Genomic DNA, 18,619 nt, shown 5'->3' with positions numbered 1-18,619 from the left:
GGCTCGAACTCACGGACCGCAAGATCATGACCTGAGCCGAAGTCGGCTGCTTAACCGACTGAGCCACCCAGGCGCCCCCAGAGTGGTTTTTTTTTATTATTGAAGTATAGTTGATATACGATGTCATACTAGTTGTGTACTAGCTGTGTACAACACAGCTGAATAATGGTTTTTATTCAGTTGTAGGGCTGCTGTGACAATCTAATTTCATAGTGTTTCAGTAGCCCCCAGAAGAAACTCTGCATAGTGGTAGTCTTTCCCTCTAGCTCTTGGCACCCTCACTACTCTACCTTCTGTCCCTATGGACTTGCCTGTTCTGGCCATTCTGTATAACTGGAAGCATATAATATGTGGCCTTTTGTGTTTGACTTCTTTCACTTGGTATATTTTCAAAGTTATCCAAATTATAACATGTATCAGTACTTCATGCCTTTTTAAAAAAAATTTTAATGTTTATTTATTTGTGGGAGAGGGGCAGAGAGAAAGAGAGAGAGAGTGGGACAGAGGATCTGAAGTGGGCTCTGCACTGACAGCAGAGAGCCTGACGCAGGGCTCAAATTCATGAGTTGAATCGTGAGGTCATGACCTGAGCTGAAGTCGGACGCTTAAGTGACTGAGCCACCCTGGTGCCCCTCTTTCTTTGAAAATGTTATGCTTTAGGGAGTCTGGGTGGTTCAGTTGGTTAAGTGTCTGACTGTTGATTTCGGCTCAGGTCATGATCTCAGGGTTTGTGAGATCAAGCCCTGCATTGGGCTCTGCACTGACAGTGCAGAGCCTGCTTGGTATTCTTTCTCTTCCTTTCTCTCTGCCCCTTCCCTGTTCACGCTCTCTCAAAATAAATAAACTTAAAAAAAATGTTATGCTGCTTATTTCTTTATCTTCTTTGGGTATTAAATTTTTTTAATGCTTATTTATTTTTAAGAGAGAGAGAGAGGGATAGGGAAAGACAGAGCATGACGGAGGAGGGGAGGCAGAGACAGAGAAGGAGACAGAATCCAAAGCAGGCTCCAGGCTCTCAGCTGTCAGCGCAGAGTCCGATGCGTGGCTTGAACTCAGGAACCACAAGATCGTGACCCAAGCTGGAGTCAGTTGCTTAACCGACTGAGCTACCCAGGCACCCTCTCTTTGGATATTTTTCTGAAATAGATATTGGAAATGGAATTGCTTGGTTTGTACAGAATGCAAGTTAAATTTTTTGATGCAATAAAATTTCTCTCTAAAAGGGTTATACCCATTTGTGCTCTTCAACTAGTAGTGACAACATCCATTTCTCCATAATTTCACCTGTATTGGATGTTATTAATCTTTTATTTTTGTCATTCTGAATGAAAAAAACCTCATTTTAGCCTTTGACATTGAACATGTTTTTGTATGCTTATTGATCATTTGCATTTCTTCTCTAAAATTCCTCTTCGTACCTGACTTTTGTTCTCCGTTAGGTTTGGCCTTTTTTTCTTTATTAATTTATAGATGTTTTCTGTGATTATGACTGTTAATCCTTTATGTCTAATATATGCTGGAAATATTTTCTTCTAGTCTATGGCTTGGTTTTTATATAATGTATTTATTATTTTTTTTTAATGTTTATTTTTGAGAGAGAGAGAGCGTGTGTGTGAGTTGGGGAGGGTCAAAGAGAGAGGGGGACGGGATTGGAAGCTGACTCTGCACTGGCAGCAGCAAACCCTATATGAGACTTGAACACACGAATCGAATTGTAGGTCATGACCTGAGCTGAGGTTGGACGCCCAACCTACTGAGCTACCCGGATCCCCTTAGGGCTTGGTTTTTAAAGTTGTTTATGCTGTCTTTCTGCCAGTCAGAAGTTTTAAATATTTTTAAATGTTCCATTTTATGGCCTCAATGCTTGAGGATGTCTATGCTGTCCCAGGGTTTATAACCATATTCCCATTTTTTAAATTTGTTTGGAGTCTTGTTTTTCATGTTTTGCTCTTTTAATTTGCCTGGAATTTATTTATGTGGCAGCATGAAGTAAGGATCCAGTTTTTTGCCTCTCAGAATGGATAGCCAATTCTTTAATTCCTATTTTACTGATGTATTTGTCTTTTCTTGTACTAATATCATACTATTTTAATATTTTGATAGAACTATCTCATCATATACATCTTTTACAAAAATGTAGCTGGGTTGTACATTTTCTCCTTCAGATGCATTTTAAATTAGCATTTTAAAATAAAATACCCTTTTGGGATTTTTATTGGAAAGAAAAACATTTCTCTAACACAACTTCTTAAAAAATTTTTTTTTAACATTTGTTCATTTTTGAGAGACAGAGACTGAACACAAGCAGGGGAGGGGCAGAGAGAGAGAGGGAGACACAGAACCCGAAGGAGGCTCCAGGCTCTGAGTTGTCAGCCCAGAGCCTGATGGCACAGCTTGAACCTGTGAACCGTGAGATCATGACTTGAGCTGAAGTTGGATGCTCGATTGACTGAGCCACCCAGGCACCCCCTAACACAACTTTTTAAAAATGTTTCTTTATTTATTTAGAGAGAGAGACAAAAGGGCAGAGAGAGAGAATCCCAAGCAGGCTCCGCTTTGTCAGCACAAAGCCCGACGGGGCGTTCAATCTCATGAACCACGAGATCATGACCTGAAGTGAAATCAAGAGTCCGATGCTTATCTGACTGAGCCACCCAGGTGCCGCTTCTCTAACACAATTTTTAATGGCCATGTAGTATTACATTGTATGCTTATGCCATATTTTACTTAAAAATTTCTCATTGTTAGTCTAAAACCACACTTTTAAAATATCGCCTCATAATTTAGCTTTTTAAATTGAAATATAATTGAGATATAACGTTGTGTTAGTCCAGGGTGTACAACATAATGATTTAATATATGAATATATTGCAAAACGCTGGCCACAGTAAGTTTCAGTAATACTTGTCACCACATATACAAACTTTTTGTCTTAGGATGAGAACCTTTAAGATTTACTGTCTTTTGAAATATACGATACGGTGTTGTTGACAGTGAGTCATCATGCTGCACTTGATATCTTTAGGACTTACATATTTCTTAACTGAAAATTTGTGCCTTTTGATCACCTTCACCCATTTTGTGTGACAGTCACCAATCTGTTCTTTGTATCTATGAGTTTGGGTTTGGGTGTTTTGTTTTTATTCCATGTGTGAGATCATATGGCATTTGTCTTTCTCTGTTTGACTTATTTCACTTAGCATACTGCTCTCAGGGTCCATCTATGTTGCAAATGGCAGGAGTTTCTTTTTTATGGCTGAGTAATATCCCATTGTGTGTGTATATGTGTGTGTATACCACATTTTTAAAAATCCAATCATCTGTCAGTGGACACGTAAGTTGCTTCCATGTCTTAGCTATCATAAATAATGCTGCAGTGGATATGGGAGTGTAGATATCTTTTTGAGTTAGTGTTTTTGTTTCCTTTGAATACCCAAAAGGGGAATTGCTAGATCATACGTTATTTCTAGTTGTAATTATCTGAGGAACCCCCATACGGTTTTCCACAGTGGCTGCATCAATTTACATTCCCACCAACAGTGCACAAGGATTCCCTTTTCCCACATCCTTGTCAACGTTTGTTTTCTTGTCTTTTTGATAATAGCTTTGTAACAGGTGTGAGGTGATACTTCATTGTGGTTTTGATTGGCATTTTTCTCATGATTAGTGACGTTGAACACCTTAAAAATTTAGGGTATTCTTGAGTTCTGGGTATTGTTTAGAAGTTCTTTTGGTTTTATAAATTCATTAGTACTGATTTGTTCAATTGAGATAGACATGCCCTGTGTTGGGTTTACATAATCATGGAAAAGTTCAATTAGGGTCAGATTTAATTTAGATGATGTGAGTGGCTAAGATTGACTTTATTAGACTTAATTTATTTTTTAATCTCCCTAGTTAGACACGGAGCAGTGGGTTAAAAACAACGGCAATAAACAACTTAATGAAACAATGGAAGATTTCTATGCTTAATAATCAAATTACATTGACATTTGACAGATGGAAGCAAAACATTTAATTTAGGTAGCCTGTCAGATAAGATGTATACAAGGTCAGGGAGTGATGATGGACTATTGGAGAGAGTAAAAAGCCAGCAGGGATCTATATCTGTTGGGGAACAAAAAAACACAGTGACTCTACCACTAGCATTTGCTGTAAGGGCATTTACTTTGCAAATATGCCCAAAATGGAGCATCTAATTTGCTGAATTGTTTGCATTTACCATATTTAACAGCATAGTTGAAATTGTTACTGGACTTCCATCTGTTAAGTTGAGGGATAGGAGTGAAAATTCAAACATTTCAATGGGAATTTTCCTTTTAACTACCTCATAAATACTTACTGAATTAAAGTTTTGTTTTGTTTTGTTTTGTTTGCAACTACTATATGTACTGGATACATATCTCTGGAATCACACTGAGTTCCTATCCTTCTTCCTAAGTGCTTTAAGAGTTATTTATGTTGGATTTGTTAAATCATTTGGCTGAGGATCCATCCTACAGAAATCTGTTGCATCATTGTAACTTTTCCCATGTAATAAATGCTGTACTCAGTGTTTAATCTTAGCCTTCAAAACAAAGTGCATCAACGTGAAGCCTGGTAGTAGAGGCATAGGGTAATATAAGCGCCCCTCACTGAAATATTCTAGATAAGATGAGCAAGGTTCAGATCAGTTAGTTCATGACAACTTATTTAAATGAATAACTCTAATGTGTTCTGGTCACCACAAGAGAAATTATCACCAAAATTAGTGATAAAATAAACAAAGACAGTAAAACAATTTAATATGAATAGGAAATAAATGAAACAAAAGGAAATAATGAAAAGTGAGTTAAATTTCCGTATTCTAGGGGCACCTGTGTGGCTCAGTCGGTTGAGCATCTGACTTCAGCTCAGGTCATGATCTCACTGCTCGTGAGTTTGAGCCCCATGTCAGGCTCTGTGTTGACAGCTCAGAGCCTGGAGCCTGCTTCTGATTCTGTGTCTCCCTTTCTCTCTGCCTGCCCCCCGCTCACACTCTGTCTCTCTCTCTTTCAAAAATAAATGTTAAAAAAATTTTTTTACAAAATTTCTATATTCTAAGCTCCTGGATATTTTACTGTTTTTTTCCCCCTTCATTGCATAGAAAGAGAGCATACTAGCAGTAAAGAAAGAGATTTAACAGATGTTCTACAGCAAAAAGCTTCAGCAGTTTATTTCTCATAATCCTATTAAGATGATGAACTGATTGTTTATTGGTTAAAATCTTAGTAATGTTGTAAGTTTGAAAACAAATATCATAGCCTTAGCTTTCAGCTTCATAAGACTTGTGGTTTTCATTTTCTCTTGCCTTTGGCTTTGATTATTCTATATTATATATTTGAATATATTATGTATTCAATATTTCCCCATATATTATCATTTTGTACTAAGTGGCTCTTTGCACAAAATATTCTGGTATATTTCAAGAGTTTATGAATATAAGCAGTGGATGCCATCTTCAAAACCTAGTGAACCAACAGATATTTACGTAGCACTGACTTTGCTATGTCAAACCCATGATGTAGTGATCGGGTGTTCTGTGTAGAGATGATGCACTAAGTGCCATAGGAACTCGAATCAGTCAACATTGTATAAAGTTAATATTAACTCAGCATTTACATGTGGCCAGCTTTATGCTAAGTGCTCTTCATGGATTGTCTTACTTATCCTCATAGCAGTCCTCTGAAGTAGGTACAGCACTATTCTCCCTCTTTTACAAGTGATGCCATTGGCACAAATGAGTTAGGTCATTTGTTAAAAGTCACGTAGTCAAGTAAACAATGGACACAGGGTTTTAAAAAGTTAATATAATGCCCTTCACGTGATATTTCCACTCAGCAGCATAGATAACATTCCCATGTGCTTTTATGGATCTACCTAAATTCTTCTAATGATTGTAGAGTATATCCTAGTATAGGTGTATCATAGTGTATTGGTCATCCCATTCCCATTTGGTAGATATACAGGTTATCTGGTTTCCCACTGTTCAAGATAGTACTGTGGCAAACATCACTGGTTATGAAGCCTTCAACACATGTGTTTTGTATGAAAGGTTCTTTTATTTTATTCTTTTAATTTTAATTAAAAAAAAATTTTTTTTTTAATGTTTATTTATTTTTGAGACAGAGAGAGACACAGCATGAGCAGGGAAGGGGCAGAGAGAGAGGGAGACACAGAATGTGAAGCAGGCTCCAGGCTCTGAGCTGTCAGCACAGAGCCTGACGTGGGGCTCGAACTCACGAACTGTGAGATCATGACCTGAGCCGAAGTTGGACGCTTAACCGACTGAGCCACCCAGGCGCCCCTTTTAATTTTAATTTTATTTTTAAAAATTTACATCTAAATTAGCATATAGTGCAACAGTGATTTCAGAAGTAGATTCTTTAGTGCCCCTTACCCATTTAGTCCATCCCCCCTCCCACACCACCCCCCCCCGTAACCCTCTGTTTGTTCTACATACTTATGAATCTCTTATGTTTTTTTCCCCTCCCTGTTTTTTTTTTTAATTTTTTAAATGTTTTTATTTTTGAGACAGAGAGAGACAGAGCATGAGCAGGGGAGGGGCAGAGAGAGAGGGAGACCTAGAATCTGAAGCAGGCTCCAGGCTCTGAGCTGTCAGCACAGAGCCCGACGCGGGGCTTGAACTCACAGAGTGTGAGATCATGACCTGAGCTGAAGTCAGACACTTAACTGACTGAGCCACCCAGGCGCCCCGCCCCGCTGTTTTTATATTATTTTTGTTTGCCTTTCCTTATATTCATCTGTTTGTCTCTTAAAGTCCTCATATGAGTGAAGTCATATGCTATTTGTCTTTCTCTGACAGACTAAATTCATTTAGCATAATACCCTCCAGTTCCATCCAAGTAGTTGCAAATGGCAAGATTTCATTCTTTTTGATTGCCAAATAATACTCCATCGTGTGTGTGTGTGTGTGTGTGTGTGTGTGTGTGTGTGTGTATACACACCACATCTTCTTCATCCATTCATCCATCGATGGACATTTGGGCTCTTTCCATACTTTGGCTATTGTTGATAGTGCTGCTATAAATGTTGGGGTGCATGTGTCCCTTCGAAACAGCAGGCCTGTATCCCTTGGATAAATACCTAGTAGTGCAATTGCTGGATCGTAGGGTAGTTCTATTTTTAGCTTTTTGAGGAACCTCCATACTGTTTTCCAGAGTGGATGCACCAGCTTGCATTCCCAAGATTCTTTTATTTTTTTTAGGTTTATTTATTTATTTTGAAAGAGAGAGAGAGAGCCAGGGAGGGGCAGAGAGAAATGGAGAGACAGAATCCCAAGCAGGTTCTGCACTGTCAGCGCAGAGCCCAGTGCAGGGCTCGAACTCACAAACTGCGAGATCACGACCTGAGCACAAATCAAGAGTAGGACACTTAACTGACTGAGCCACCCAGGCACTCTGAAAGATTCCTAATACTAGAATTACTGCTCAGAGAGTTTGTGTCTTATAAATCTTTGTCGGTTAAATTATGTTTCATTAAATTTCTTTTCAAAAAAAAGAGGTACCAATCTGTACTCCCAATTTCTCCCATTCATCCACCTTCCTTGCCAACAATTCTATTTAGTTTTAAAAATTTTACCAATCTGAAAGGTGAAAAAATAGTATATAATTAAAAATTATTTTCGTCACTACTACTAAGATTGAGCACATTTTTATAAGCTTTAACTCTGATGTTTTTAAATGTAGATCAATTATGGGGCGCCTGGGTGGCTCAGTCGGTTGGGTGTCCGACTTTCCTCAGGTCGTGATCTCACAGTCGGTGAGTTCAAGCCCCGCATCGGGCTCTGTGCTGACAGCTCAGAGCCTGGAGCCTGCTTCAGATTCTGTGTCTCCCTCTCTCTCTGCTCCTCTCCTGCTCATGCTCTGTCTCTCTCTGTCTCAAAAATAAATAAAAACATTAAATGTGGATCAGTTATGTATTTTGCCCATTTTTTCTTTTTTGATGTTGTTGAATTATAGGAGTTTATATATGGAAATTAACCCATTATATTTTCACCCATCTCATTTGTCTTGTTTGTTTGTTTATTTATTTATTTGTAGTAAAGTATAATTGACAAATAACATTCTGTTAGTTTCAGGTGTACAACATAATGATTTGATGTTTGTATACATTGCAAAGTGATCACCAAACTCAGTCTAGTTAGTATCAATCACCATACATAGTTACAAAAAATTGTTTCTTGTAATGAGAACTTTTAAGGTAAACTCCTTTACTTTTGAACTTTATTTATGGTGTCTTCTTTAAAATTTTTTTTTTTTTAATTTTAGGGAGAAAGAGAGAGAGAGAGAGAGAGAGAGAGAGAGAGAGAGAGAGAGAGAGAGAGAGAATGAGAATATGAATCCCAAGCAGGCTCCATGCTGGGCATGGAGCCCAACTTGGGGCTTGATCCCGCTACCCTGAGATCATGACCTGAGCCGAAATCAAGAGTCAGACACTCAACTGACTGAGCCACCCAGACTTCCCATTAATTATGGAGTCCTTTGCCACGTAGTTTTATACTTGTATGTTGTCTTTGCTATCACTCCCTCTGGTTTCTCTATTTGGGTCCAGAGTGATCTTTTGTGAAACACAGATTTGATCATTTCCTTTCCATGGTTAAAGAAACTCTCAGCTGTTTCCCATTGAGAGGCAGTAAAATACAGTGTTTGAGGACATGGACTATAGGCATTTTGCTTGGTTTGAAACCTGGTTCTGCTACTTCCTAGTTGTTGGGCCCTGGGCAGGTCAGGTACCTGTTCTGTGCCTAGACAGAATGGGGAGGAGCTGCAAGTGGGAATGGAGGTTTTTTCATGGTAACAGAGATATTCTGAAACTGGATATAGTGGTAGTTACACAACTCTGTAAACTTATTAAAGCTGTGGAATTATACACTTAAAGTGGGAAATTTTGGTATGTGAATTATATCCCAATAAAGTTGTTTTGTTAATATATTTGTTTACAGTTTATTTTGAGCGAGAGAGAGAGACAGCGTGAGTGGGGGGGGAGGGGCAGAGAGAGAGGGAGAGAGAGAGAATCCCAAGCAGGCTCCGCATTGTCAGCACAGAGCCTGACGTGGGGCTTGAACTCATGAGACCATGAGATCATGACCTGAGCTGATACCGAGAGTCAGACGTTTAACCGACTGAGCCACCCTGGTGCCCCCAATAAAATTGTGTGTTTTTTTTTTGTTTGTTTGTTTTTTTAAGGGGCCTCAAAGGCATGTGTTATATATTTTTTTTTTAATTTTTTTTTCAACGTTTTTTATTTATTTTTGGGACAGAGAGAGACAGAGCATGAACGGGGGAGGGTCAGAGAGAGAGGGAGACACAGAATCGGAAACAGGCTCCAGGCTCCGAGCCATCAGCCCAGAGCCTGACGCAGGGCTCGAACTCACGGACCGCGAGATCGTGACCTGGCTGAAGTCGGACGCTTAACCGACTGCGCCACCCAGGCGCCCCTAAAATTGTGTTTTTAAAAAAAGAATAAATAAGGGGCACCTGGGTGGCTCAGTCAGTTGAGCGACCGACTTCGGCTCAGGTCATGATCTCACAGTTTGTGAGTTTGAGCCCCGCGTTGGGCTCTGTGCTGACAGCTCAGAGCCTGGAGCCTGCTTCTGATTCTGTGTCTCCCTCTCTCTCTGCCCTTCCCCCCTCATGCTCTGTCTCTCTCTGTCTCAGAAATAAATAAACATTAAAAAAAATTTAAAAAGAATAAATTGGTTCAGGGCTTATTTTGGAGGGGTTCCCTTTGTAAGTGTAATTGTAGACTAAGGTAGTTGATAAGTTTTGGTTCTGCATAATATTCTCGATAAATGGAATGGAAAGCTAGATAAAGTAATATATCCTTGATCTTATTCATTGGGTAAGATAGAACATTGAAAGCTACCATTTTTCCTTCAGGAATTCATTAGGAATTACAGTTTTTGTGGGTAGGAGTCAAGGTGCTAAGGATTACAATCTGAGTTTAAAGAGTACTAATTCATATACGTGTTAATTTGTTGCAATTTTTAGATATCAAGATCGCGATAGTGCTGTCTCTACACATACACATGTATGCACACACACTCACACCCACACATACATTCTTCAAAATTAGGTGTCAGTTTTTTCTATAATCCCATCTCTTCTGCCAAGGTGTTTTTGTTTCATGTGCACTCTCAACGGACTGGGGTGCCAGGTCTCAGGAATGAGTAAACACACTGGGGCTTCAAACTGTTTATGTGTTCTTTTTTATCTTTCAGCACTTTCATTTGGACCCTTGGATGCCCACTGAACAGATGCTTGAGACCTGCAAGTAATTTTCAGACCATAGCGGAACCATAAGGCCTGTCCTTTGCGTGGGGAGAAGACAGCCCATGTTCTGTGGAAATGAACGGGGAGCAGCAGCTTGATGCAGGTACTGGCTTTGCTGAACAGAAATCATTTTTCATAGTGCACAGTGCACAGTTGTATTACTTACCTGTACTGTATTGTCCGACTTGTCTTTCTACCACTGAACAGAAAGCCCTTTGAAGGCGTGAGTCATCTTTCTCTGTACCTAGCAGAGAACCTGGCACTAGGGGGTACTCATAACGTTTGCTGGAAAAGCAAATGACTTTTATGAACAAACATCTTTAAATTTTTTTTTAAATTTTGATAGTAACTTTTGAAATATTTTGAAATAACTGTAGATTCATGGGAAGTTATAAAGATGGTACTGACAGGTCCTGTGTTTACCACTAGTTACATCTCCTATAAGTATATTACAACATAAAAGCCAGGAAACTGACAAGGTAGAAAGTGTGTGTAGTTCTCTGTCATTTTATTACATGCAGATTCCTGTAACTACCACCTCAGTCAAGATACAGAACTGTTCCATCACCACAAAGAGCTCTTCCTTGCTACCCCTTCATAGTTACATCTCCCCCTTACTTTCCCCCAGCCTCCTCTAACCCCAGGGAGCTGTTAATCTGTTCTCCATCTCTGTGTCATTCCAAAAATGTTATATAAATAGAATCACATAGTATGTGACTTTTTTTTTAATGTTTATTTTTTAGAGAGAGAGAGAGAGAGAGTGTGTGTGTGTGTGTACACGTACGTGTACAAGTGTGCGCATGGGTGCAGGGGAAGGGTAGGGAGGGGGACAGAGGATCTGAAGCAGGCTCTGTGCTGTCAGCAGAGAGTCTGATTCGGGGCTTGAACTCACGAACCGTGAGATCATGACCTGAGCCGAAGTCAGACACTTAACCAGCTGAGCCACCCAGGTGCCCCAGGTGTGTGACTTTTTGAGGTTAGCTTTTTTCGCTCAAGATAATGCTCTTGAGAGCTGTCCAAATTCTTGTGTGTATCAGAAGTTTGTTCCCTTTCATTGCTCAGTAGTATTCCATGTACTACAGTTTGGTTAACTGTTCATCTGTTGTAGTATATTTTGGTTGCATCCAGTTTTTGGCCATTACAAATAAAGCTGCTGTGAGCAATCATATACGTAAGATTTTATCTTTCTGGAATAAATGCCCAGGACCACAATTGCTGGGTCATATGTTTAATAAAGAAATGGCCAAACTACTTTCCAGAGTAGCTGTACATTTTTATCAGCAATGGATGAGAGATCTAGTTTCTGCACATCCCCTCTGCCACTGGGTATTGTCGCTGTTTTTTAAGTCATTTCTGATAAGGTGTGTAATGACACCTTATCCTGGTCTTAATTTACCTTTCCCTAATGGCTAGTGATGTTGAACATGTGCTTGTTTGTCATCCTTATATCCTCTTTAGTAAAAGTGTCTTCATGTCTTTGGCTCGTTTATTATGTTGTTTGCTTTTTAAATTAATAATGACATTCTTTTTTCACTGTTGAGGTTTTTAAAAAACTTTATTGAGGTTTTTTAAATTTTCTTAATTTTGGAGAGAGAGAGACAGTGCGAGCAGGGGAGAGGGGCAGAGGGAGAGAGAGAGAATCTTAAACAGGCTCCACATTCGGTGCAAGAGCCTGCCACGGAGCTTGATCCCATGACCATGGGTTCATGACCTAAGCCAAAATCAAAAGTAGGATGCTCAACTGAACCACCCAGGCACCTCTGTTTTTGTTTTTTGAGATGTGATTCACATATCATGAATTCATATACCTGTTTAGAGTACACAATTCAATGATTTTTATTATATTCACAAGGTTGTGTGACCATTACTGCTAATTCCAGAATATTTCATCTCCCCCCCAAAGAGAAATTGTTAGCAGTCATTTCTTGCTCCATCCAGTCTTTGGTAACCATTAACTTAATTTCTGTTTCTATGGATTTACCTATTCCTTTTTTCTTTTTGTTTGTTTGTTTATTTATTTATTTTGAGAGAGAGTGAGCGTGAGCAGGGGAGGGGCAGAGAAAGAGGCAGAGAGAGAGAGAGAGAGAGAGAGAGAGAGAGAGAGAGAATGAATCCCAAGCAGGCTCCACACTGTCAGTGCAGAGCCTGACACAGGGCTCAAACTTATGAATGGTGAGTTTATGACCTCAGCTGAAATCAAGAGTTGGACACTCAACTGGCTGAGCCACCCAGGTATCCTGACCTATTCTTGTTTTCTTTTGATTAATGTTTACATGGTATATCTTTTCCATCCTTTCACTTTCTACCTATGTCATTATATTCAAAATTTCCTATAAAACATACAGTCATTTAAAAGAGTTTTAGTCTTATGTTGATGTATTTAGACCATTTACATTTAATGTAATTATTAGGACTCAAGTCTGCTGTTTTTGTTCATTGGTTTTTGGTTTTTTGTTTTTTGTTTTCTTTTTTTTTTCCTCTCTCTTCCTGCCTTCTTGTGGGTTACTTGAACTTTTTTAGAATTCCATTTTGATTTGTATGTAGTGTTTTTTAATGTATCTGTTTCTGTGGCTTTTTAGTGGCTGCTCTAGGTGGAACACTATATATATATAACTTCTCATACTTTGCTAGTGTCATCATTTAATTAATTTGAGCAAAGTGTGGAAACTTTACTCACTTTTATATCTCTTTACCTTTATAATTGTCTTAAATATTTCCTCCACATACTTGAGAACCACATCAGGCACTGTTAAAATTTTTGCCTCAACTGTCAAACATAATTTGAAGTCAGGAAGAGAAGGAAACTGTTTTATATTTTCCAATATTTTTACTCTTGAAATTGTCCCTTATTCCTTCCTAATTTTCTAAGATTCCTTCTTCTGTCATTCCATTTCTGTTTATAGAATTTTCTTAAGCCATTTTTTTTGTGTGTGGGGGGGGATTGTGGGGGATTTTGTGTGTGGGGGGGATTGATCTGGTGAAAAAATATTTTACCTTACTATGACAAGTGTCTTTACTTCCCTGTTCATTACTGAAGGATATTTTTGCTGGAAATAGAATTTTGGGTAGAAAATACTTTTTTTTTTCATCTCTTGAAAAGTAGTATGTATTCTGGCATTCATGCATTCCATGATTTCTGGTGAGAAATCTGTCATTGGAATCCCCTCTCCCCCATTCATCTTAAGAGAGGTATTATTTCCCTTGCTGCTTTCAAGATTTTTTTGTCTTTTAGCTTTCAGAAGTTTGACTTTTGCTGTATCTTTGCACATATTTCCTTGGATTTATCTTGTTTGGGGTTTTCTTAGTTTCTTGAATCTATAGACTTATTGGACATTTTTTTTTTTTTTGCCAAAATTGGAAAAATTTCAGCCATTATTTCTTCAAATACTTTTTCAACCCTGTCTTCCTTCTCTTTTTCTAGTACTCTGCTGGCCCTAGTGTTAGATTTTTTTGTTGCTGTTCCACAACTCCTTGAAACTCTTTTCATTTTTTCAGTGTTTCCTTTCTGATGTTTAGATTGAGTGTTTTCTTTTGCTCTGTTTTTAATTTTAGTCGTTTTTCCTGTATCCTCCTTATTCTGCTAAGGAGCTTACCATGGAGTTTACTTACGGTTATTGTATTTTCAATTCCAAAGTTTCTGTTTTGAGCTAAGGAGGGATGAGGAATGGGAATAGTCCCAGGTTAAAAAGCCACAACCCTGCTGTTCTAACCAGGTCCAGTAGCTTGTCTGGAATAGTACTTTTCAGTTTGTTGTGTGCCTTCAGTTAATTTCATAACTTCGAAATGGTTGCTTTTCATTGTTTAGTCAGTGATCTTGATATTTTTCTGGGAGAGTAGGTTCACTGAGGTACTCACTGTGCCATTTAGGAAGTTGATTTATCTTGTTTTAAATGTTATTGTTAATTCATGCATTTAAAGCGCACACACACGCATGCACGCGCACGCGCGCGCGCACACACACACACACACACACACACACACACACACATAAATGATGAGCTTGATTCTATTGCTGTCATTCATTTGATGATCAAACTGCCACATTCTAGAGCAATGAGAGTTCTTTCAGATTATTTCCTGTGTTTTTTGGTGTGATATCAATGTATCTGTGATAATTCTAGTCCTTGCTTTCTGGTGTAGTAACATTCCCAGGTACTTCTTGAAGGCACATTTTCTACCCCAGACTTACAACCTACCATTTCTCTGGGGAACGATTTTTTCTTTAGGGCAGTGGATACGATATTTGGAGATCACAGTCTGAGTACTGGGGTAGCTCATTGATACTAGGTTGTCATTTCTTACAAGCCTTATCCATAGACATAGGTAGAAACTACACATGTTTAGAAAAGGTGGCTTCATTTTATATTTATAATTTTACTTACTTATTTATTTTTTAATGTGTATTTTTTGAGAGTCAACATGAGTGGAGGAGTGGTAGAGACAGAGGGAGAGAGAAAGAATCCTAAGTAGGCTCTGTACCATCAGCACAGAGCCAGATGTGGGGCTCTGACTCTGGAACTGCAAGATCATGACCTAAGCTGAAATCAAGAGTCCAACGCTTGACTGACTGAGCCACCCAGGCGCCCCCGTATTTATAATTTTAATTTAAAATTTCAGTAATTTAAAACTACTTCTTTGATTTTATGCTTGCGTCTCTTTTCTTTTGGAAATGTGTTGTTTCATAATGATGTTCATATCATCACTTATTTTTACTCTACCATATTTTTTATTGTTTTTTTTTAATGTTTAATATTTATTATTGAAAGAGAGAGAGACAGAGCGCGAGCAGGGGAGGGTTAGAGAGAGAGGGGGACACAGAATCTGAAGTGGGCTCCAGGCTCCGAGCTGACAGCACAGAACCTAATGTGGGACTTGAACTCCTGAATGGCGAGATCATGACCTGAGCTGAAGTTGGATGCTTAACTGACTGAGCCATCCAGGCCCCCCTTATATTGTTTTTTAAAAAATATTTATTTATTTTGAGAGAGAGCATGTGTGTGCAGGGGGAGGGGCAGAGAGAGAGGGAGAGAGAGAGAGAGAGGGAGAGGGAGGGAGGGAGAGAGAGAGAGAGAGAGAGAGAGAGAGAGAGAGAGAATCACAAGCAGGCTCTAGGGAACCCAACATGGGGCTTGAACTCATGAACCATGAGATCATGACCTGAGCTGAAATCAAGAGTCTGATGCTTAACTGAGCCACCAGGCATCCCTACCCTATAATATTTCTATAATTTTTTCAACAGTACCAATATTCCAAGTATTCGTAAGATAACAGTGTGAGGTTTAAAGTTTCTTTATGGTTTTTGCCGTTAAATATATTCCCCCGGGGTTTGCAGTCAAATATTGTATTTTAATATGGCGTAAAGTAATCCTGTTGGTTTTGCCACTAACAGTTAAGCATATTTGTTTCAGTTCATTTTCATTTGGAATTTTTTTCTTTTTTTTTCTTTTCTTTTTTTTTTTTTTTTAATGTTTGCTTATTTTGAGAGAGAACGAGAATGTGCGAGTGGGGAAGGTTGCAGAGAGGGTGAGAGAGAATCTCAAGGAGGCTTCGTGCTGTGAGCACAGAACCTAGTGGAGCTCAATGCCAGGATCCATGAAATCATGACCTGAGTGAAAATCCAGAGTCCAAAGCCTAACTGACTGAACCACCCAGGTGCCCCTGGAATTTTTTTCTTTTGATTTAAATATGTTTCTAAATTGTAAAAATGTCTACATAGTTACATATAATGGCATTCTGATACTATTCATCCTTTTTATTCTTCATATACATAACTGGTTTTTATTACTTTATTACTCATTTAAAAATTATAAACAAGAATGTGTATACGTACATATATATTGATATTCATATCTCTTCTATACTAGAGATTATCCCACATCAGTATGTAGTAATCTTTCTCCTTCCTTTTTCCAGCTGTATAGATGTATCTACCATATTTAATTCAGCCAGTTCCCTGCTGGTGGACACTTGGGTTGATCCCAGTCTTGGTATTACAAATAGGGCTGCAATGAATAGTTTTGCACATACGTCTTTTTGTATTTTTGCCAGCATATCTATCTTTGGGATAGATTCCTAGAAGTGGAATTGTTGGCTCAAAAGGCAAATACATATGTATTTTGCTAGATATTGCCAAGTTCTCTTTCACTAGGGTTGTGACATTATGGTTTACCTGCTTAACTACAGCCTCACTATAGAGAGGAGTATGTTGTCAAACTTTGGAATTTTTTTCCAATCTGATACCTCAGTGTAGTTTTAATTTGCTTATCTTTTAAAATGAGTAAATTTACACATCTTTCCATATGTTTAAGGACTATTTGCATTTCTTTTCATGTATTTTGCTCATTTTTCTTTTTTTTAAAGAAAAATTATTTATTTTGAGATAAATAAAATAATTATTTATTTTGAGAGAGAGTGTGTGCATGCACACAAGCAGGGGAGGGGCAGAGAGAGATAATCCCAACCAATCCCGATGGGTGCTCAATCCCACAACTGCGAGATCGTGACCTGAGCTGATATCAAGAGTCGGTTGCTTAGCCAACTGAGCCACCCAGACTCCCCTATTTTGCTCATTTTTTGATCAGATTATTAGTTTGTTTCTTCTTGGCTTGTTAGTAGTTTTTAATTATTAGAGGTTTTAGTTCTTTAATTCATTATTTTTAGTATTTTTTCATTATTTTTTTAATGTTTATTTATTTATCTTGGGAGAGAGAACGTGAGCTGGGCAAGGGAGAGAGAGAATCGTAAGTGGGCCCTGAGCGCTCAGTGCAGAGCCCAGCACTAGACTCAAACCCACAAACTATGAGATCACAACCTGACCTGAAATCAGGAATCAGACACCCAGCCATCTGAGACATCCGGTTGCCCCTTTTGTTGTTTATTTTTTATTTGTAAATTAGCACGCTGTTTGAGGGAGTAGGTTCCTGGCTGAGGACCATGAATCGTCAGCCTTGTTATGTTTTAATAATGGAAATTGAGTTTCTACTGACCCATACTTTCCAGGATGCTGCCCATGTAGTCTTTGTTGGCTTGTTAAATTTCTGGTGAAAATTTTCAAACATGGAAAACAATATAACAAACACACGTTGATAAAAATGAGTGGAAAACAATATAACAAACACCTGTGGTACCTACTGTGAAGAATTAATGTTAACGTTGTCCAGTATTTGTTTCCATTTTTTAAATTGTTATAAAATGTCCTTAACACAAAGTTTACTTGTGAACCATTTTTAGGTAAAGAGTTCAGTGGCATGAAGTCCATTCAGACTGTTGTGCATCACCGCAGTGATCTCCAGCACTTTTTTTTAAGTTTATTTATTTATTTGGAGAGAAAGAGAGAGTGTGTGTGCATGTGAGCAGGGGAGCAGCTGAGAGTGGGAGAGAGAATCCCAAGCAGGCTCTGCGCTGTCAGCGTAGAGCCCAGTGCGGGGCTCAAACCCACAAACCGTGAGATCATGACCTGAGCCGAAATCCAGAGTTGGACACTTAACTAACTCACCCAGGCGCCCAATCCAGCACTTTTTCATCTTCTCAGACTGCAACTCTGTACCTATTACATGATGATAACTTCCCATTTCCCTTTCCCCCCAGTCCTTGGGAATTACATTCTCGTTTGTGTCTCTGTGGATTTGAGTACTCTAGCTATTGGCATGTAAGTGGAATCATACAGTATCTGTCCTTTTGCAAGTGGCTTACTTCATTCAGTGTCGCGTCCTCCGGTTCATTCATGTTGTCATATGTGCCAGGATGTCCTTCCTTTTTAAGGCTGAATAATACTCCAGTGTATGTATGTATACACCTCATTTTGTTTATCTGTTCATCCGTTTATGGACACTTGAGTTGCTTCCACCTTTTGACTATTGTGAATATTACTGCTATGAACATTTGTGTACAACTATCTGTTTGAGTCCTTGCTTTCAATTCTTTGGGGTATATATCCAGAAGTGGAATGGCTAAGTCACAGGGTGATTGTATTTTTAATTGTTTGAGGAACCACTGTATAGTTTTCCACAGTGGCTGCACCATTTTACATCCGCAGACCAGCAATGCACAAAGATTCCAATTTCTCACATCCTTGGCAACACTTACTTTCTGCTTTTTTGGGATAATAGTCATTCTAGTGGGTATGAAGTGGTATCTCATTGTGATTTTGATTTGCACTTCCCTAATGATGTTGAACATGTTTTCATGTCTTTCCATTTTTTTTTAAGAAATAAAGCCTAATAGAGTTTAAGCCTCTTTTGTACTTCTCTTCCTGTTTTCTCCTCTCCATCTCCCAAAGGTAGTTGATGTATATCCTTCCCACCTTT

At 38.7% G+C, this 18,619-nt stretch overlaps 1 protein-coding gene across 16 annotated transcripts in view; it reads left to right on the top strand.

Moving 5' to 3' along the window:
* Window positions 1-18,619, top strand: part of SFMBT1 (Scm like with four mbt domains 1) — a 127,925-nt gene that overhangs the window by 56,875 nt on the left and 52,431 nt on the right. For all 16 annotated transcript variants that reach the window (XM_042979149.1, XM_042979155.1, XM_042979153.1 and 13 more), the window contains one exon: window positions 10,262-10,416. In XM_042979149.1, coding sequence (XP_042835083.1) covers window positions 10,389-10,416 — 28 coding nt within the window. In that variant the 5' untranslated portion in view covers window positions 10,262-10,388. The remainder of the gene's footprint in view (window positions 1-10,261; window positions 10,417-18,619) is intronic.

This window comes from Panthera tigris, chromosome A2 (genome assembly GCF_018350195.1).
Source record: "Panthera tigris isolate Pti1 chromosome A2, P.tigris_Pti1_mat1.1, whole genome shotgun sequence".
Taxonomy (NCBI): domain Eukaryota; kingdom Metazoa; phylum Chordata; class Mammalia; order Carnivora; family Felidae; genus Panthera; species Panthera tigris.
Note: the sequence above shows the minus strand (reverse complement) of the source record. Positions and strands in the feature narration are given on the sequence as shown.